General features: G+C 33.5%; 3 protein-coding genes across 4 annotated transcripts; 1 reads left to right on the forward strand and 2 right to left on the reverse strand.

The window, feature by feature from the left end:
* The first annotated feature begins 252 nt into the window (after positions 1 to 252).
* LOC100808274 (RNA-dependent RNA polymerase 2) lies at positions 253 to 5778 on the forward strand. The gene is made up of 4 exons (XM_006579497.4): positions 253 to 1347; positions 1780 to 3686; positions 4588 to 4738; positions 4828 to 5778. The coding sequence occupies exons 1-4, from the start codon at positions 592 to 594 to the stop codon at positions 5593 to 5595; spliced, it is 3582 nt and encodes a 1193-aa protein (XP_006579560.2). The 5' UTR covers positions 253 to 591; the 3' UTR covers positions 5596 to 5778.
* Positions 5779 to 8850: 3072 nt separating this feature from the next.
* On the reverse strand, positions 8851 to 10017 carry LOC102661934 (uncharacterized). The gene has a single exon (XM_006579499.4). It carries the CDS (start codon positions 9558 to 9560, stop codon positions 9066 to 9068), a length of 495 nt encoding a protein of 164 aa, XP_006579562.1. The 5' UTR covers positions 9561 to 10017; the 3' UTR covers positions 8851 to 9065.
* A 4741-nt stretch (positions 10018 to 14758) lies between these two features.
* On the reverse strand, positions 14759 to 20444 carry LOC100808800 (probable alpha,alpha-trehalose-phosphate synthase [UDP-forming] 9). 2 transcript variants are annotated; one of them, XM_041015900.1, is made up of 4 exons: positions 20324 to 20444; positions 16040 to 18127; positions 15511 to 15784; positions 14759 to 15431 (listed from the first exon to the last, which is right to left on the reverse strand). In XM_041015900.1, exons 2-4 carry the CDS (start codon positions 18022 to 18024, stop codon positions 15099 to 15101), a joined length of 2592 nt encoding a protein of 863 aa, XP_040871834.1. In that variant the 5' UTR covers positions 18025 to 18127; positions 20324 to 20444; the 3' UTR covers positions 14759 to 15098. The 2 variants fall into 2 exon arrangements, with proteins under 2 accessions (XP_040871834.1, XP_014630931.1); XM_014775445.3 differs by lacking the exon at positions 20324 to 20444 and adding an exon at positions 19271 to 19489.
* Positions 20445 to 22270: the final 1826 nt, after the last annotated feature.

Consider the following 22270-nt stretch of genomic DNA (forward strand, 5'->3'; position numbering starts at 1 on the left):
TAAACACGGAACCAGGTAGAGAAATCACGTAATAGGGAGAGCAGAGCATTGTCATACAAAAGATAAACAAACTTACCCGTAAATAATTTTCATATCTCAAGTAAAGTAAAGTTAACATATATATATATATAACACAACAAATATTTAAAGTTACCATTAAAAAATACTTACAATAAAAAAAGCTGGAACAAAATAAGAAGAACGCAATGTAGTGGAGGAATTTATGAAGAAGAAGAAAACAATGCAAGGAACACAACTATGGAGTCATGAAACTTCTTTTATAATGCAAGAATTTTGAATTAAAACAACTCGCCAGTGCAATTGGCGAGTCCTTTCTGCCCACAAACCGCTAGCCAGGCTGGCGATTCCCTCACTGAAAGCAAACCGCCAATACGGATGGCGATTCCCTCCTGCATGGCCTGACCCTGAAGAACCTGCTTGCACTCTCCTACACCTAGCCCGGCTGAGCCTACTTGTTGGAACTTGTTAGTTTGACTGGCAATTTCCTATATATGGCGATATCGCCATTGCCACTGGCGACTCCTTCGCAAACAATAAACTCGCCATTTCCACTTACGATTTGCGTGGTGCATGCATGCAAATAGCATAAAAAACAATCTCTCACGAAAAAACTTTGAAAATGACCCATCTAAAAAAATAGTTTATAAAAGCACCCCAAATGCGAAAATTTGCCAGGTTTTGTTTGTGTTTGGAAGAAAACTGAACACATCACGAGACCCTTTTCCACCAACAGTCGCTGTGCCTGTGTTACTTACGCTCTCAGTCACTCTAGTAGGGAGCATCATCATGGGGACGACAACGACGACAACCCTTTCCAACACGGTTCGCGTGTCCAACATCCCCCAATCCGCGACCGCGAAGGACCTCCTCGACTTCCTCGAATCGACGGTGGGTCCCTCGACGGTGTTCGCCCTCGAAATCTTCTCCGACAACCCCAACTGGAAGTCCCGCGGCTTCGGCCGCGTCCAGTTCGAGACCCTCGACGCCAGGTCCCGCGCCCTCTCGCTCTCCCAACTCAACCACCTCCTCTTCCACCGCCACTTCCTCCGCCTCTCCGAAACCGACGCCGACATCATCTTCCGCCCCCAACACCGCCTTCATAACGGCGTCCTCTACGCCGGCTTCGTGCTCTCCGACCACCGCATGAGCGTCCTCGAATCCTGGGAGGGCGTCGCGGGCTGGGTCCTGCCCCTAAGGAAGAGGCTGGACTTCTGGGTGTGGCATAATGGCGACTGTTACAGACTCGAGTTTTTGTTTGAGGATATTTTGGAGTCTCATGGCTATTGTTTGGGAGAAGATGCCAAACTCAATGCCCTCCTCTTGAAGGTATTACCTATCATTATTATTACGGACTAGCATTATTCTCTATCAGAATTGAAGTTTTACCTAGATAATCTGCTTAATAGTAGAAGTTTTACCTAGGTCATCACTTATTGAAGAAAGAAAATACTTAAGAGTCTGTATTTAAATTTTGTCTTGTTTAATATCAACAGGTACGAATGTGGGGATGGGAGGGACAAGAAACTTTAAGTGTGACTAACAAAGCTCTAAATCAAGGATTTGTCCTATAGTCGGTCAAAAAGACTGAAGCTTGTGAGGGATATCTTAGGATCCTGTTAGGGTGTCAAAAGCCTTACATACGGTGGTTTTTTTTTTTTTTTTTTTTTTAAAATAAAACAAGTATGAATGTCAATTAGGACTTTGATTTATATGATTAATGGGTTTTTATTTATTTGATTTTTTTTTTTTTTATGTCAGATGAAATTTGGGCCAAGGATTTATAAGAAAAAGACGGGGGCAGATGTGGCAGCCAAGTTTAGGGGAGATAGATACCGTTTTTGTAAGGAGGATTTTGAATTTCTTTGGGTGCGGACTACCGACTTCTCACCTCTCAAGTCAATTGGGCACTCTACTTCGTTTTGTTGGGAAATTGTGGAAGAACATTTAGCTTTGGATGTTTTTAAAAGTTTCCCACTCTACAAGGAAAATTTGAGAGATCTGGCTCTGGAAGACGGAGAAGAATTCTGTTCTTCGACAGAAGCAGTTCCGCTTGTAAAGCGTGCTTCACAATCCAAGTTACCTTATGAGGCTCTTTTCCAGCTGAATTCTCTTGTTCATACCCAGAAAATTAGTCTTGCTTCGGTGGATGATGAATTGATTGACTTGTTAGCAGGCTTAGATGAAGAAACTAGAGCTGTGATTTTTCTGAAATTGCACAAGATGAGCTTCACCTGTTATGAGCCTCTCAAATTTGTCAAGACTCAATTGCATGTGCTGAGTAACAAGAAAAAAGGTCTGCCACAATCGTCGCAGAAAAGGTTGACAGATAGTAACATTATGAGCTGTCATAGAGCCTTGATTACCCCCACAAAGATTTATTGCCTTGGTCCTGAGCTTGAAACCTCAAATCATGTGGTAAAGCACTTTGCTTCGCATGCATCGGACTTCATGAGGATTACCTTTGTCGAAGAGAATTGGAATAAGCTTCCAACTAATGCAGTATCAACTGGTGTGCAAAAGGGACTCTTTTCAAAGCCTTTGAAAACTGAAATATATAAGCGGATATTGACTATTCTCCGAGATGGGATTGTAATTGGCTCAAAGAGATTTGAGTTCCTGGCCTTCTCTGCTAGTCAGCTGCGATCAAATTCTGTTTGGTTGTTTGCTTCTAATGACAATCTGAAAGCAGCAGATATCAGAGAATGGATGGGATGCTTCAACAATATTCGCAGTGTTTCTAAATGTGCAGCGAGGATGGGTCAGTTGTTCAGTTCTTCCATGCAAACTTTTGAAGTGGTCTCTCAAGATGTGGAGATAATTCCGGATGTTGAAGTTATTTCTGATGGTGTAAGCTATTGTTTCTCAGATGGTATTGGAAAAATTTCCCAATCTTTTGCTAGGCAAGTTGCTCAAAAGCTAAAATTGGATCATACTCCATCAGCATTTCAAATTCGGTATGGAGGATTTAAAGGTGTCATTGCTGTTGATCGCCGTTCCTTTAGGAAGTTATCATTGCGTAGCAGCATGCTTAAGTTTGAATCCAAAAACAGCATGCTTTGTGTCACTAAATGGAGTGAGTCAATGCCTTGCTTTCTCAATCGAGAGATTATATCCCTGTTGTCTACATTAGGAGTAAAAGATGAGGTGCTTTTGGCAATGCAACATGACCAATTGGATTTGTTAGGAAGGATGCTGACTGATAGTAAAGCAGCTTTGGAAGTTTTGGAAAGTTTAAATGGAGCTGATTCAAAGAGCATTCTAGTGAAGATGTTGCATGAATTTAATGAGCCAAACAGTGAGCCTTACCTATCAATGATGCTCAAGGCTTATTATGCATACCAATTATCTGACTTGAAAAGTAGATGCCGAATATTTGTTCCCAAGGGTCGGGTCTTGGTAGGTTGCTTGGATGAAACTGGTCTTTTGAATTATGGCCAAGTATTTGTCCGCATAACCGTGACAAAAACTAGGGAAAAATTTGGAGATGAAAACCTAAGGAAAGTGGATGGGGATGATAACACATGTATAATAGTGGGAAAGGTGGTGGTCACCAAAAATCCTTGCCTTCACCCAGGAGACATCAGAGTCCTTGATGCTATCTACAGTGAAGAATTAGAGGAGAAGGGTTTGAGGGATTGCCTTGTATTTCCACAAAAAGGACATAGGTATGTGTATAATGAACTGCATTTACAATCCCATTTGATTGCAATTGCAACCATTTTTTTATTCAACATAGAATTATTACATCTTTTACATTTATCTTTGGTCCTGTGTGGTGTCATTGACTACCATGAGTCATTTTTAATCACGTGCCAACAAAAGAAGGAGATGCAAACTGTAGGATGAGAGATACAAGGGGAAAGGAGGATGTTGTTGTTGGCTAGACTATCACAGTATCATTTGTCATGTAGATTCCAGAACTTGCAGCATCTACTCGCATTGCGTTTTCATTTACTTTTGCAAAAACAAAAATGTTATTTTTACTGTCTCAACAATTTGGTGTCCTTAGTCATCATCAGTTTTTTATTGTCTAACGATGCCAACTGGTTCTAGTTCAATGGGTCTATTAGGTTACTTTAAGCTTCCTTAAATGTTTGAAAAAAAAAATTTACAGTGAGATTTGTTTATTTATACACATCTCTGAAGATTCAGATGCAGAGTTTCTAGTAGTACCTTTTATTATTTAGCTCGTGATTAATTTTATTATGAAGCCTGTAGTCCTAGTGTAGTTGGCTTATCTTTGACCTGTCTAAGGATGCCAGATACTTATCACCTAACCCCAATGTCATGAAAAGAGAAAAAAGTTTATATGATTATGCATATTATATTGTATGTAATTTAAGAATATCTTTAATTTTTTAGCCTCTTTTTTATTCTAAAAGTCCAAAAGCCCAACCCAGATTTTAAACCAGCTCTGAATTTGTCCTTACTGGCCTATGGGCTTAACTTCGAAGTCCTATATTTTTTAAGACTGGTTGAGCTCAGGCCCACCTGTGTTCTGCATCAAGAAGCCGCTATATTATCATTGATGTTTATTGCTGCTAATACTTGTTGGTTGGCCTGCAGGCCTCATCCAAATGAATGCTCTGGAGGTGATCTCGATGGAGATTTGTTTTTCATAAGTTGGGACAAAGATCTAATCCCATGTCAAACTGAGGCTCCAATGGACTACACAGGAAGGAGGCCCCGTATAATGGACCATAAAGTGACCCTAGAGGTAATTTTCTACGAAGTTACAATTTTTTTTTAAAGAAACATTGATAAATGAAAAACTGCTTCCTCATTTGTTCTTTCCTGGGTGAGCAGGAAATCCAACAATTCTTTGTTGATTACATGATCAATGATACTTTGGGTGCTATCTCTACTGCTCATCTAGTTCACGCTGACCGTGAACAAGATAAGGCCAAGAGTAGAAAATGTCTGGAATTGGCAGAGCTTCATTCCATGGCTGTCGACTTTGCAAAGACTGGAGCACCTGCTGCAATGCCTAGAGTTCTGAAACCAAGAGAGTTTCCAGATTTCATGGAGAGGGTTGACAAGCCTATGTACATCTCCAAGGGGGTACTGGGAAAACTTTATCGCGCCATAATTGAGTCACAAATGCAAATAAGATATAGCTTTGTGTGGTCAGAGAAGCATGCTGAAGAAGCATATGACCGTAGCCTTGAAGTGAATGGTTTTGAGGCCTTCCTTGAGACAGCATCAACTCACAAAGAAATGTATGCAGAGAAGATGAGCAGTTTAATGGACTTCTATGGTGCAGAGACCGAGGATGAAATGCTACTTGGTAACTTGCAAAACCGTGCTTCATATTTGCAGCGTGATAACAGGAGATATGGTGATATGAAGGATCGGATTCTGCTCTCAGTGAAGAACCTTCAGCGTGAAGCTAAAGAATGGTTTGAAACTAGTTGCGAACCGCATGAATATAAGCCTATGGCATCTGCATGGTATCATGTGACCTATCACCCCAGCTATTATTGCCGGGAAAGCCCATGCTTTCTAAGCTTTCCATGGATAGTTGGTGAGATTTTGCTGCAAATAAGGTCTGTGAGCAAAGGAGTTCACAAATGAAGGCTTCCTCTAATGCTGTGTGCATTTTTATTTTGAAAAAAGAAGAAAAAATCTGAAGCCGTTTGTGGTGGATAACATGTATATGCAGATGTTGATTGAAGGTACCACCTTGTCTGCGAGAGTTTCCTTTTGCAAAATATTATTGTTATCAATATTTGGCATTATAAAAATTTACTAGCCGTATATGTGATGTTGATGCCAGTGGCTTCATCTATAACCAGGTTCAGCGAATCAAGTGGGTTGGGTTACTCCAAAACCGTTTCACCAAAATTCCGGGTTTGTAGGATCTGGTTACACCCTGTTCGAGTTTATTAAAGTCAATTTAAAACGAGTATTGAAAAGAGTGTCTCACTTTCCTAGGTTTTTTTTTTTTTCCGTAAATACACCTTTTTTCTCTTAATTTTTTTTTCAATCTAGGTTACTTTACACTTTAATTTCCAATGTATATTACTTGAGACTTTCTCTCTCTTTTTTATTTTTTTTAATTTAAAATATTATAAAATATAAATATTATATTATATAATTTTTTTAATTGGTTTTAAAATTACTTATTTATTAAATTAAATTTTATAATTTTGTTTTTTATTTTTTAAAGAAAAAATATATAGATAAGAAAAAATAAAAAAATTGAATAAAATTATAATATAATTTTTTAGTTATTTTGTATATATTTTTGTAGTTAAATTTATGTGTTGTAAGATATTTTTTTTGTTATGTTCGTTAATAAAAAAAAGAAAATTAGTTAGTAATATTAAAATAAATTAAAAAATATAGTAAAATAAAATTGATACATCTATCTTATACAATAGACATAAAATTTTAAAGAATAATAAAAGTTATATTAAAAATATTTTTAAAAAATTTATTAAAAATATCTTTAAATAAAAATATATTAAAAATATCTTTAAAAATATTTATTTAATAATTATTTTTGGCTTAAGTGATAAGAATTGATATTTTTATTATTTATGTCTTGTTAAATATGAACTATTTTTTATAATAAAAATATATTAAAAATATCTTTAAAGATATTTAATTAGCAATTATTTTTTGCTGTTACTTAATTAATGTGATAAGAATATGAGAGTGGAGAAAGAGAACGACAAAAAATTTATATTTTATAATATTTTAAATTAAAAAAAAAAAGAAAAAAAGTCTTAAATAGTGTATATTGAGAATTAAATTACAAAAGTAATGTAGATAAAAAAAAAGACAGAAAAGAAAAGAAAAGGTGTATTTACTTAAAAAAAAATCCACTTTCGTGTATGAAGCCATCATATAAATCTCAAATCCTGCACATTATACCACCTATTAGGAGACAAACTTTCTTAAGTAAATTCAGATTATTCTGAGATTGTATAAATAGAGCATTTAAAAAAAACATTTCTTCAGCTTGGGATTTTACAAAAAGTGATTCGTTATAGTTTTTTTTTTATTTTTATAAAATAACTAAATTTATGTTTTGTAAAGTTAGACTGATGCATTAAAATATCTTAAAAGTAAAATATCCAAGTCATAATTTAGAAGACTAATTTGAGGCTTTACATTCTTCTTGAGTCCTTAATTTTCAATTTATGTTAATTTATTGCTCATAAAATGGCGAGAACAAGCATGATTTTGTCGTTGTACATAATATATTTAGTATATTTTATAACTAAATTTAAAATTTTTTAAAATAGTATTTGCAATTAAGCTAAAAAATTTATTTGCAATGCTATATAATTAGGAATTGGAATAATTGAATGTTTTCTTCAATTAAATTACATATTTTTCTTTTAATTAACGCTCTTTTTTTTTAATTAGTTTTCATCATTAATATTAATATAATATCACAACATTCATGTTTTATTAATTTATCGAACAGATACCTAATGTGAGATTGTATTCAACATTTTTTTTTATGCAAAGATTGTATTCAACATATAGATACATTATGTAGATAAGTGATCCAAGTATAAACACATATATACCTTGTAAGTGTTCAAGTTGTCACCCACCTGAATATGGATTTAAATACATGATTTTAATGCGAATATGGGAACCACCATTTTAATATATCTTACCTAACTCTACTACTATCATTCCCACCAAATAGTGACAGGGTCTTACTCAGTGGCCTACTCCTTTGGCAGGAAGGCTCTTCGTTTTTATTTCTTATTTGATTTTTCTATTTTCTTTTTAAAAAATAATTATAAAATAAATTTGAAAAAATAAAGGGACTGATTCATAAAATATAATTTTTAGAAACTAAAAAATATATCTAAAATTTAAAATAACTATACTAAGTATTTTATGTTCAATAATAACATACATATTACATATTAAATGACAAACTATGATAAACTTTATACCAAAAATATATAGAAATTAAATAATCAAACCTTTGAAAAAAATGCAATTAACAGCTGATATGATAATAGTATATGTAAAAATACGAAAATCATTTAAAAGGTATCGGTAAAAACATTCAAGAAATGTCTTAATCTAATTATTGATTGAATGAATGGTATCTTTCCCTAATGAACGAACGCTACATAAGAGAAATATCTTTACCCTAGGATAAGAGCAGTTTCTCCTACTTGTCTATATCGGTAACTCATACACTACACAGTTGATTTGTGACACAAAACAAATTAGATCGAACAAGCTGTCAAGCCACTACTAGAATAGGCAAGATGTTCTACTTTGATCCCACCACACTATCATTCATGAAAATGAAAATGACAATTTTTAAGGGTGAAGAAGACGACACATCTAACAAAAAATCCCAACTTGATTCATTTCGTGGAAGCCTCATTTATTGATTGCAATTGCCAAATCGAAAAGCAAACCCCCACCACCCCCAAGCCAGGCCCATCCTTAAACATTATAATAATTACCACTACTATTATCAAACCGGGAATTGGAAGCCAAGCCAACCTTCTTAATTCTTATTCCACAACCCTCCACCCACCCAAGCACCAACCATAAAAATAACAATGAATTAATTATCATACAATAGAGAAAATAAAAGTGTGTATATACACAATAACAACGGTTTCCATAGGGATTCATATGACAAAAAGAAAAAGGTTAAATTACTTTGGTGTTATAATTTTATGATTTTTATTTTTTTAGTTCTTATAATTTAAAAATAATTTTTTTAATTTTTATAATTTATATTTTAATTTTTTTATAAAGTATTTATTTTAGTATGTATAATTTATTATTTTTTTTATTATTGTAATTTAAAAATTATAAAAACTAAAAAGAGTAAGAATCATAAAACTGTAAGAGCTAAAAATATCACTTTCAAAAAAATTATTACAAGACTAAAAAAAATTAAAAGAATCATGAAAATATAAAGAAAAAATAAGTAATTTAAGCAAAAAAATAAAACTAAATAATGACGCGAAGGGGCACCCACTCCTGCCCCTTTTCGGACTGAAGCTAAGCCACAAACCAAACACCGCGTGGCCACTCCACACCACTCACACCAAAACGGCGTCATCGCAGTCACGGGCCTTGGGGGAAAGCGACTTGACGTTGTTCGCGGCAGCGTAGCGCGTGGAGAAATTGCGAAGCGCAGCATCGTCGTGGTGGTGGTTGAAATCCCCGTTAGGCCCCTCGTCGAAGTTGAGGGCGTAACTGAAGGGGTCATACTGGTACGTGGGTATGCGTTTGTTGGGGCGGTTGCGGTTGAACCTGCGAATGAAGGTCTTCCACTTAGGCCCCGCTACGATCTCCGACCACTCGCGAAGCTTCTTCAGCGCCCTGAGCCCACGCGACCACCACCGGTCACCGGCTGAGGCTGGAGCGGAGTGGGAGTGGGAGCGGACGCGCTCCCACCATGAGGAACGACGTCGTTGGCCGCCGAAGCAGTTGTAGGAAGAAAATAACAAGGCGCAGCGAGAGTTGGATCGCTCCTGGGCTTGGGCTTGGGCCGTGGGAGTGGCAATGGATTCAGAATCAAATTCGATGGACATGTCAGGAACTCAGATCAGATTAGGTGTTTTTTTAGAGGAGAGAGAGAGAGCTCCACTATCCGCCTCAGCTATAAATAGGTAACACATGCTTGCCATGCTCTATTTAATTCCAAATGTAACCCTATCTATCTATTCACTTGTGTTGTTTCTGTGTCCCTTGACCCTCACTACTCAACTTAGCTTGTTTATTATGGACATGCTCTTAAAATAAATCAAACAATATCATTTGTTTTTTAATTATAAATATTATCCCCATCACATGTTTTTATTTTTATTTTTACAATAATCATATTCTCAAATCACTTTTTCACCTTTTTCTCTCTCTCACATCACACACCATTTTACATATTTTCCTATTTATTGTAAACATAGCAATACTGTGCTTTTCAAAACAATGTGTATCCATCCATATTCATTCACATGTTTCCGGAATATTTCTTACGACTGTTTAATTTAATGATTCAAGACTCTACCTGAATTTATCAACACTTGTCACCTTAAAGTATGCACTTTCCCTGTAGAATCACAGGTTCGGCGCAGTTCGGAACGTCTAATTTCATTTATGCAGGGCTCTAATCTTTTCCATTCATTTTTTTCTTCGATATATAATCAAGAGAAAATTAAACCTTAATTAAAGTCAAACTTACAAGATCACTTATACGGAGTATAGTCTAAAATTATTCAGTACACAAAAATTACAGGTGATAAAAACGCGAAATATTTTACGGAAAAATATGCAATGTTGACTTAATTCGCTGTAAAATATAAAGCAAGGAAGATGATATAGTTTAAAATTATAAGATCATCTTAGAATTTGGACTTCTTATCCTCACTCATAAATTATTTTGGTCATATCACTGATGTCAAAATCTGAATATATAGTCTAAAGTTTGTATGATTAAACATATGTGATTAAGTCAATTAACAGTTCAACAACAAATGGTCTAGAGGCCTAACTACTAATATCATTTTAGAATTTCAACTTTAAGTCATATCTCCAAGTAATGTAAAACTAGACACGCCTCCTTAAAACTACAATTAAAACAACCTCCAACAAGCTATAACTAAAGCAAGTTAGGAGCAATTCCAATTAGAACAATTTTTCAATAGATATGGATGGAAAATTTCACCCTTAGTAAGTTAAAATTTCATGCACTTTAAATTAAATCAAGATAAATACATTATTACTTGTTCTCAATTTAGGGGAAGAAGAAAATAACCTTATCTAGTATAAAAAATACCAACAAAGCAACAACTAGAGTAATGCTTCGATTGGAACATTTTCTCCCACAACAAAATTTTAACACGTTGAAATTCCCATTTCCATCATGGGACTCGCAGATCTGAAAACTATGTAACGACGACGAAGGAGTCGTGGCAAACCCACGAGACGGTTTTGAATCTATTGACTATTTTGTTTTACGGCCATTGCGAAAGATGAGGAGAATGAGATGATTCGAACCCAGAAATGTCAATGGGAAAAACATGGAAAATAGACCGAACAAACTACGATTATGACACAACTCAAATGCGTCTGACACAACTCAAATGCGTCTGACACACTATACCATTTTCTATTTTAAAATTAGTTTTTTTTTTTTTAGGGATTTATACTTTTCCTCTCTAGAGAATTTCCAAAATTTCCAAAGTATAGCACTTTGTGGGTTATATCTCAAAGTGCATCATTTGTAGGTTTCACTGACAAGTCTGGATTTGTCACCCTAGTTTTAAATGGTGGTTTTTCTAATTTTTAATTTAAATTATTAAATATATTTTAAATTTAAACTTTTTTTTTAAAAATGAATGACATAAATAAACAAGTTATATTTAATAAAATAATAATATTAAAAGTTTTAATTTTTTATTAATGCAAAAATAATATTAAAAATTCAGATTTTTAAAAAAAATAAAAATGTTAACTAAAAAAATATTGTATATTAAGTGTTGTATAAATTAAATAATATAAGAAAAAAAATTATATTTAATAACATCATTTTTTAAAAAAATAAAAATATTTTTATATAATATAATATTTAAATAAAAGTAGGGAAGTTTAAATTTAAAATATATTTATAATGTAAATTAAAACATAAATTAAAAATTACAAATAAAATTTAAATTAAAAAAAATCTCGTTTAGAAATTAAGATAGTAAATCTCGACTTCTTAATGAACTTTGAAATATAACGCATAAAGTAGTATAGTTTATGAATTGTCTAGAAAGAGAAAATATAGATGGGTAAAAAAAACCCTTAAAATTACACTCTAGTTCGTATGGATAAACAAAAGAATAGTTTTATATTTACAACTACATACAAACTTTACGATTCAAAAATTGCCAACAATTGTTTCAGCATAAACTCTGTCTTTCCTTTTAAGATTTTAGTTATCCTTCAAGTCAATTTCTCGTACACCCTGTTTTTCACAGCATTATCATACCATTCTAATGACACAATCATATCCAATGGACCGTTTTTACTTGTGAAAGCAAATTTACGAAGAAATGAAACCATATCAGTATCAACGAATCCGAGATAACAATTTCGTCCAACGATTACAATCTGAATGTACTGTCATCATATAATAGCATTTGACAACCACACTCTCATGCTTCCCCCCTCCAGGCCTCCAACATTTTATATAAAAATAACAAGTTATCAACCAAAGATAAAAGGATGAGTAAAAGTGTAAAACCAATGCTTCTGCTCTATCTGCAGTTAGATATCAGCTCCAATGAAAAATTTCACTCATTTCTCCTCCCCGTTTCATGACAATGTACCTCGTATAAAACGAAGACTTACCCAAAACAAACCAATGAAAAGATTAGAGAAAAAGGACAAAAACCAAAAATGAGTGAATACTTCAAATTAGGTCCAGGTCCTCCAATGATTTTGAGCATCAATTTTGTCCTTCATAATGTTATGAAAAAAAAAAAGAGGCACCATTTTTAAGACTGAATAAATATCCAAAGGTTATTGAGGGAAAGAGTCGAATAGTAATTGTCCATTTTAAACATGGAGGGACCAAATTGATGTCTAAAATATTTAGAAGACCAACTTAAAAACCCACGTGTCTTCAGAGGATCAATTAGAAATTTGAGTGTTCAGTCTAAAAACAACCATTGTACGAACAAACAAAACAAAAAACACAGTGGCTGCCAAATCAACATCCATACCTCGAATAGGACACAGTCAATATCTTCTGAGTCTTTATCAAACCAATTTAAGCATTAAGTCTTACAATACAATAACAGAACAACAAACAATTGACAGTATGCAAACGACATCATAAGTTCATGGCAAGAAAACTATATATTAGAAGAAAAAAAAAGAGTAGTTTCATAATCAAAATCAAGTTGACACAAGTAGTTTGACTCGTGGATCCCTTAAATACGATTGGGATTCGATCTCCAGCTTAAGCATGAAGTTGCAATTAGAGTTACCACTTTACCCCAAAATGGACCATGAGAGAGGATTAGTTGGATGTCAAATAAGAAGCCTGAGATACCTTTAGTTAAGAAAAAAAAAAAAGTAGCTACATAGCTTCATTCAACTAACAAACCAGTAGTTTAGTTATCACAAACTACATTGTCATTTGCTACTTCACAACTAGTGGTCCAGTATTAATAACAGTAATTAAGAAGTATCTTGATTAACAAACACAGAAGAAAATTGAAAACTGAACTCACACAGAGTTCAAAAATAATAAAAGTAGTTGAATTGATTAATTTTAATTAATATTGTCTTGCATTTAAATTTAATTGTAGAGATATCATAAATTTGAATAGTTTAAGTGGTAATTATATTCAATGGCATTACTTATAATTTAAGAAATAATTTTCAATCAATGTGTGACTTGTATGGTTAATAGTCCAATAAATACATTCATTTTTATAAATGAGTAAATATACTATATATCAATAATAGACATCATAATAAATTAAGAATATAAAAAATTTAACAATTAATACATTTAAAAAATAATATATGATTCTTATATAAAGAACCAAAAATAATATAAAAAATCATTAAATAAACAATAAAACTACCTAATATATTAAGTCTTCCTTTGGGATGATTTTTTGTTTTGAGTTCAAATTTTTTAAAAATAACAACCAATTTTTAATTTTAGTTTAAAAAGTAATGAGTCATCAAATGCTCATTCAACTTTTTTTTTTTTTTTACCAAGTGCCCATTCAACTAGAAATAACCAATTGATACTTCTCATAGAACGTGAAATTATAATTTAGGAAGAGTGACTAATGAAGACCAAACATACTATGAACTCCACCTTAAAATCCTTGTCCTCTCAAGTTTAAATTTTGGAACCAATATATAAGGATTTTAAGCCCATATAGAAGAATTTATTTATAGTTTATTTAAACTTATCTAATGACGTAAGTACTTGAGTAAATATTTGAAAGAATTCATGAAAGTAACTTATAATATGTCTATGAACTGTTTCTAGTTTATTCAATAAACTCTTTTGTGATGCCCATTAAATTATTTTCGGCTTATATAAAATTAATTTAGCCATAGTTTTTTCGGTTATAAAAAGATATTTATACATGAGTTTTTATATAATAAACTAATAAATATGTATTCAATAAGTCATTAATCAAGTCCCCCTCAAAAAAGAATTCTTAATTAAATTGTTTAACCAAAATGGTATCACAATGACACTCAAATCACCGGCCATAGAAAAGATGTTTGTTTCAATTTTAATTTATACATATTGTGGCTTTGAATTTATAAAAAAAAAATACAGTAATTATTCTCGAGATTTGGTGAAATGACATGAATTCTGCATGTCTTTTCTACTCCAACAACCTCCTTAGTTGTTTGAAAAATATACTTTTACACTTCATTATACATGGTACTGACTTCCTTCATTGTTTAAAAACATCACATCAAACTGCCCTATAAACACCACTTAAAAAAATGGTAGAGTTTATATAATTTTAGAAGAAGTAGATTGTGTGTAATTCACTCAAAGAAAAAATGTGTTGAGATATCCTATTCTCATAATATGGCTTTCTATAGTGTACAGGTGCTGTATTTTTTTTTTTTTTTTTATTTAAAAATAAACGAAGTGAATCCAACAAACATGTCAATGATCTCCATTTCCTCTCAGATGAAAAATGTTGTACCCGAGCAACTATGGAAACTGGTTTATATGATTTTAAATTCTAAATTCTAAATGGTCCTGCAATGTAAAATTGTAACCAGTTCAGCCATACAAACCAATGTATTATCATCTTATGCAGCCAGGACTCCAGATTCAGAACCTAAGAATATTTTTGAACATCAAAGGTATTGCTAAAAGACACAGCATATACATCCATTTGCTGCCACATCAACATCAAAAGCAGAAACTCTTTAACAGTCTAAACCCTGGTGTTCACTGTCTAAAACTTAATGTTGCAGTTTCCTCTATAATCAAATCTTGAAAATCCAGATTGTAAACTGCTTCTTTGAAGCATTGACTGTTTATGGGAAAAGAAAGAAAACTATCAAAATAGACAGGTAAAGTTTGCATTTCAAACGTCGAAACAGGCTTCTGTTTTTCCAAAAGAGTCTTCCTCAGGAGATGTTGATTTAGGCACTGAAACGGTACCAAGAGCTTGAAGTAACCTCATCACATCCTCAGTATCCTCTAAATAGTACCTAGCTTTACTTGGTTTTTGACCAACAGTGCATGCAAAGATTTCTGGTGCAGGAGAAGAGGTTCCACTGTAAACTTTATTCAGCAAGCTCTCAAACATGTCCTCGTCAGATCTATCATCCCCTATGCAGAGTACAAAATCAGGTATTTTCCCATTCTTGGTCATCTTGGACAGAATGCCCTCCACGACTAACCCTTTAGTAATCCCCTGTAATGTTGATTAGCCGATATTAAAAAACTTGAGAATAGTCATATGTTGATAAATGAAGAGATAGGATATAATATACCAGTGACTTGACTTCAATAATATGCTTTCCTTTCTTTACAGTTACCGGTTCGTTTGCAAATAAGCCTTCAAGGTGATCCAACAGCTGCTTGGCTTGCCAAGATCCAAAATCAGGATCAGCATCATAGTAGTGCCATACCAAGGCACTCTCTTTGGTCTCTATATAGGAGCCATCTGTTGCCTCAGTATACAATCTCATCACAGGTTCAACAATCTCTTTCCAAGAAAAACTGGTACTTGTATGGTTCATTTCCCAAGCTGACTGTTGACTCCATCTATGCCAAAAAGACCATACAAGACATCATCAGTTTACAGAACTTGCCAATAAAATGGAAAAATAAATAAAATAAACACTACATAAGATCCAAATATATGCATCATGAATGTGTGAAAAACCACTATGTATTCCTTCTCCCTCATATTGTCCCTTCCTTCTCATTCTTGATAGAAATTAAACAGAGGATTTCGATTATCATTATCAGCAGAATTGCATGTGACCAACTATAAAATTGAGGAGAGGAAAAACTCACTTTAGATAATAACCATGCTCAGCAGCTATACCAAGATTCTCACACTGATCAAACCATTCACTCAGCGTGGTTTCCCCCCTCCCACTTACTATAAACACAGTGTTCTTAGGGTCACTGCAGAGGATATTTAGAACATCTATGATTTCAGAACTTGGAGTTTTAACAACGGAAGGCACAACTGTTCCATCATAATCCAAAAAGAATGCCCTGCAATTTGTCCTTTCATATGCAGAAACAGCATGGTCTTTGTTAAGCTTCCTGAAAGTAGGAGAAAGGGACAAAACTCTGAAATTAAGGCCAAAGCCAATCCCCCAGCGATTTTTACTATAGTGATCCTTGCATGAATACTCAAGATCTTGCACAAAACTTTTGGCCCAGTAAGCTACGTCATGAGAGCTAACATATCGATAGTGCTTCTCATGCCGCAACTGTTTCTCTCCACTGGGCATTGTGATGGCCAAATTCAGTGCATCGGCTACAGCATTAATGTCCCATGGGTTTACCCTGATTGCCCCACTAAGAGAAGGTGAGCAACCTATAAACTCAGAGACAACAAGTGCACTTGTACGAGGTGATTCAGAACCAATGTCTAAAGCTTCATCCATTGTAGGACTCCCCTGCCTGCAGACAATGTACTCGTAAGGAACCAAATTCATACCATCCCGCACCGCATCCACAATGCAACATTCTGCTAAAGCATAGTAGGATGCCTTCTCATATAACGGAACATGACGATTGATGATGATGACAGGTTCATAATCTAGCAAACCAAACCTTTCATTTATCCTGTTGGCAATAATGTGCATCTCGTTCCTTGCTTCCTCTACATCCTTACCAGTACTTCTTGGTGGATTTACAATCTGGACAAGTATTAATTCTCCCAACAATTCAGGATATTGCTGAAGGAGTTGTTCTATGGCCAATAGCTTTAGGCTGATACCTTTAAAAATGTCCATATCATCTACTCCAAGAATAAGTTTTTTCTCCTTGAACTTCTCTGACATTTCTCTGACATTGACTGAAAAAGAAGAGTGATTAAAGGCAGATTGAAGTCGATCCATATGAATCCCTACAGGCAAGATTTTAATGAATATTGTACGGCCAAAGTATTTGAGCCTGATGTAACCCCTTTTGGATTCATATTCTAAGCCAAGAATTCGACTGCAGCAGGAAAGAAAGTGGCGAGCATAATCAAATGTATGAAAACCAATTAAATCTGCATTAAGCAGTGCTTTCAAAATTTCATCCCTGACAGGTAAAGCCCGATAAATTTCTGATGAAGGAAATGGAGAGTGGAGGAAAAATCCTATCTTGATCCAACTGTATCGCTTCCGTAGAAATGTTGGAATAACCATAAGATGATAATCATGAACCCATACATAATCATGCTCTGGATTCATAACCTCCATGACTTTATCAGCAAATATTTTGTTAGCAGAAACATAAGCCTGCCACAGTGACTTGTCAAAACGATTGCAGTAGTCTGGATACAACGGCAACATGTAATGGAACAGAGGCCACAAATGTTGCTTGCAGAAGCCATTATAAAACAGTTTCTGGATGTCTGAAGGAATAAAGGTAGGCAAGCAATTGAATTCCTCCAGTAGCTGAAGAGAAACTTTCTCTTGTTCACTAGCATCAACATCAACCTTCAGAGATCCCACATAAAGGACCTCAGTGTCAGAAGAGGGACCATCCTTCAATGGCACCAAGATTGAATCTTCATCATAAGTGAAGCACCATTTGCCAGATATTTCATCCTTTTGAGCATTAAGAGGAAGGAAATTTGCTGCTATAATGATCTTCTTCTGATGTAGTTCTGATGAGAAAGCATTTGAATCATCATTGCCCGTTAGTTTGCTATCCACATCAGACATAATTCCTGGAACAGACAGGTGTCGGGGAAGAGCTCCAGGAGTTTGAGGGGAATTCAAACTGTCCTTGGACACCAAGTCAGACAAATTCGAGCATGATCTTACCACCATCTTTATTCCAATTGTGAATCACTGAGCTCTGAAAGAGAACTATTATTGTGACACAGTCGTCAGAACTACAAATTCTTGAATATGAGCCAAGGAAAGCAGGAACCTGTGAAGATGGAAGAGAAATAGCTATAATTATAATATGCAAGACTGCAGCAGCAGCATAAGACAGGTAAATAGTTCAAGCAAAATCTTCACATACAATTATTTGTTTGCTTGAACATAGGTAGATAATAACTATCTGTTGTCAAATTCACCCAATGAAAATTGTTGAAATTTACAAACAAATGAATATTACTCATATGAACAAGAAATTGGCTGACAAATGAAAGCTGCTAACATGATCAGATATGCATTTTCCAATTATTATTTACCAAGTTTAACTCATCACAGATAGTTGAAATCAAAAGTCCAACAAGTGATCATATCATTGAAAACTACAAAAAAAAAGTATTTATGAACAAACAATGGCAAACAAATGTTACACATACACACTACTACCTTGATAATAATATATAACGCAAATGGTATCATGGTAGAAGCAAACAAAGTAAGTTTACTCATCCCCCAATTTGTTTCGGTTTCCAATTATATACCACAAAAGAAAGAGAAATCTTTTCAGATACTAATTATAAGAATCAGGTAGTCAGGCAGAACTACTCATGGAGTATGGGGCAGTGGCAAACCAAAGCCAAAAATAATATTAATTACATAGCACCCCAATAAATTCCATCCCCTCTTTTAAATTTTTGTAGTTATCATGTGAGTGACCCCCCTCCCCTCCCCCCCAAAAAAAATAGTCTAGTTCCACTGCTGCAAGCAAAAGCAGGAAAAGAACAGCACATATTTATATCATAAATGGATATTATGATTGTGATCCTACCACAGTACCACCTATAAAATTTCCTTGTAAGTTCAAAATTCTCTAAATAAAACAATAGAACTCTCTTCAGAGAAAGGAAGAAAATTGCAGAAAATCTAAGGGTATAATGGCTCCAGTATTTGATCTTCCAGTCATCCAATTCTGTAATCTATGCAATTGCAGGCAGACTTGATTGGATAGACAGAATCACAAAACTAAACCAAAGATCTATTGAATTAAAAAGAACGTTCACAAGCATATAAAAAAGCGCTCACACCTTGAATTTAACTCAAACTCATGCAGCTAAAGTCCTGATCTATTTATACTCAATCTTTGAATCAGCCAATTCTAAGCAACCAAAGTTCAATGGAGATTAAAAGAACATACAAGATAACGCGCACCGCGACTCAGATATCCTAGACTGAAATTGAACTCAAACTCTTGCAGCTAATCTCGTGAACATCTCTAGCCGGTTACTAGCCTTTCACGCATTTCCTCCTTGCCTATCATATGAACCTTGTGATTGAGGAGGCGTTAGGATTGAGAACCGTTATGAAAATTACAGGCTATCGGCCAATCAGACTGACCATGTACAGGAGCATGCTGACTCATATTTCTATATTTATCGCTAAACTCCAGAAAATCAATTTAATTGCTTATAGCGGTTTAGAAACTAAAATACATTAATCAAGTGTATAAGGAGTAACTCCCTAACCACAGTACACATTTTTAAGTAAATTCTACCTAACAAATGATTAAAACATAACAATCTTCAACCAACAAATAACATCATAGCCACTGGAGAAATTTTGAATTAATGCAATGTATACAGGACTACTAATTCATACTTATCAAAAACATTGTACAAATTTGTCTTTCTGCAAACCATATATGGAAAGAGTACAAAATCGAAGCAAAACCATTCTGGAATTTGGATTCATTGCTTATTACTACACTGAAGATTCACACGTGTATGTGCACACATGCGTTTTTTATAGTTCTTTTCTTTTCAATTCTCTCTTTCAAAATTCTCGAGTATTCCAAATTTATAAGTTGTCCATACATGCCGCATAACCCGGAATACAATGTACCGCCAGCTAGGTTCAACAACATGCAGCATTTTGATATTGAATTTGGCAGCATTTTAGAGAGAACACTACGAATGATAACAAATTAACAATTGATCAGAAAACCATCAGTTAAATATTAGAAAATCAACCATTAAGGATTGTGCAACACAGAGTTGGTAAAATTCACTCTTTAGCTGTTCAACCAATGCTATAACCTTGCATAACCTTATTACATTCTTGGACATGCAAAAATCGTTTCACCCTGACCAAGATACTTACCCACCAAATAAACTGCCCCCAATGCCAATACCAATAGAACCCAAAAGGCCCAAATAGCAAGAAAGAAAGACAAGCAAAGACAAGCATTTACCTGAAAAACATGAAACTGATTCAAAGAGTAATCCTCACTTGGTAGGAGTATAGAAAATGACCCTGCAAGAAAAACAGAATTGGCTGTTCAAGAATTGCTTTCCCTTTGATCGTCCAAGAATAGGAACAATAAATAGAATAAAAGAAAGTATCTTTATGTTAATGTGAGTGAAAGATCATTAATTGAAAAGCAAGAAAGAAGAGAAGAGAGAATGAAGAAAAGGGTCAATGCAAAATCAAGCGATCATTTACCCTGGTCTTTGACTATTGTCTCAACAAACTTACAGACTTACAGAAGTGGATAATATGACATGAAGTGGATAATTCGGAACTGAAAAGTGAGTGTGAACAAAGGTACCTTACTACCTTTAGTATGTGAAAAGTTGCAAGTAAGACTTTTTTTTTCCTCTTTTATTATGATATATATATATATATATATATAATACGGGATAAGTGTGTTTGGAATTAGGATCGAAACGGGTGATTTTTTTTGGCAGTTTTGGAAATGGACTTAATAAGATCATCAATATCCAATTGTAACAATTATTAGTAAGGTGAAAATAATAAAACGCTGGAAATCTTGTTTTCCGTTTGGTCTTGTAGTATTTGTTTGTCACAACGTAGAAACTGGAAAGTCAAAGGAATAAACATAGTATTATGGATATATATAGTAGTGTTATAAATTACTATCATAGTTGGACAGCATCTGCATCTCCGTTGTGGTCCCCTTCGGACCACAACAATCACAGTTTTCACACGTGTTTAGATACAAATTAGCTAAATTACAAGTGTGTCAAAACTTAAAACAGTCAAAGTTTCCCACAGTTTTATATTAAGTTGAGAATTTTATTATAAATTGAGATAATTTTCATATTTAATTGAGAATTTTTATATTAAATTTTATTATAAATTTACTTTTTTAATATAAGAGTTTTAAATATAATTTACTTTATTTTATGAAATTAAAATGATTTAAAAATATATTCATAAATACTCATTTAAATATGCATTTAGTCCAAGCGTTATTTTATTGATATTATAATAAGAGCTCTTTCAACTTTTTTTTTATTGATATTATAATCCAAGCTTTTTTTTATTGATATTATAATAAGAGCTCTTTTAATTTATCATTGAATGCTGTTACGAAATTATTTCAACTTCGCCAGATGTTTCGACTTTTAGGATACATAGTAACATAAAATAAGGACTTTTTGTGAAAGACACGTGACTTCTTGTACTAAGAGAGGAAAAAAAACTCTTTTCTAATTTGATTTTTTTCATCATGACCTAACTTGGTAGGTTTAACTTGTTTAGTAATTTTAAACTCAAATTCAATGTGATTATGACTTATTAATGAGTAATTAAAATAAACATCAAGTAAGATTTTCGTATAAAAAAATCGTGCCAACAGAAAATATATAATTATACTGAAATAATATTTAAATAAGTATAAATTAATATGTTCTGTATAATTAAATTATAATAGTTTAAAAGTATTAAAATGAATAAATGTTTTATATTATGTGCTGTGAAACAAATTACATTAATATAAAAAAAATCATGAGCTTTCATTATATAAAATGATTAACTTAAGTAAAGAGTTTGAATTAATTTCACATATAACAACCACTCCAAGACTAGCATATTTTGTCTCATGCAAATATTAAATTAGTGTAGGTTTCGTGATCATACAGAGCGACAATTTTGCCTTCATTTGGAACCTTTTTCGTGTGTGTTTTTCGTATATTTAATCTTCTCTCTCTATTTTTTATGACATTTGATTATTTAGAAAAACATGTACAAATAATTTTTCAAATAAGTAGAATTTTTCTGATTTCAATTCTTGATATAAAAAAACTCAAAAAACGTTATATATATTTTTTTATAGGGGTAATCATCTGAATTGATCTATCTAACAAACTCAACAATCCAAACTAAATCAATAAAA

Source organism: Glycine max, chromosome 5 (genome assembly GCF_000004515.6).
Source record: "Glycine max cultivar Williams 82 chromosome 5, Glycine_max_v4.0, whole genome shotgun sequence".
Lineage (NCBI taxonomy): Eukaryota > Viridiplantae > Streptophyta > Magnoliopsida > Fabales > Fabaceae > Glycine > Glycine max.

What these genes read in the sequence shown, in the direction of transcription:
- LOC100808274 (XM_006579497.4), top strand. Translation starts at nt 592, where the DNA reads ATGCATGCAAATAGCATAAAAAACAATCTCTCACGAAAAAACTTTGAA. An exon ending in TCAATGCCCTCCTCTTGAAG is followed by an intron (nt 1,348 to 1,779) that starts GTATTACCTATC and finishes TTTTTATGTCAG; the next exon opens with ATGAAATTTGGGCCAAGGAT. An exon ending in TTTCCACAAAAAGGACATAG is followed by an intron (nt 3,687 to 4,587) that starts GTATGTGTATAA and finishes GTTGGCCTGCAG; the next exon opens with GCCTCATCCAAATGAATGCT.
- LOC102661934 (XM_006579499.4), bottom strand. Translation starts at nt 9,560, where the DNA reads ATGTCCATCGAATTTGATTCTGAATCCATTGCCACTCCCACGGCCCAA.
- LOC100808800 (XM_041015900.1), bottom strand. Translation starts at nt 18,024, where the DNA reads ATGGTGGTAAGATCATGCTCGAATTTGTCTGACTTGGTGTCCAAGGAC. An exon ending in GAGCATGGTTATTATCTAAA is followed by an intron (nt 15,785 to 16,039) that starts GTGAGTTTTTCC and finishes TTTTTGGCATAG; the next exon opens with ATGGAGTCAACAGTCAGCTT. An exon ending in TTATTGAAGTCAAGTCACTG is followed by an intron (nt 15,432 to 15,510) that starts GTATATTATATC and finishes TCAACATTACAG; the next exon opens with GGGATTACTAAAGGGTTAGT.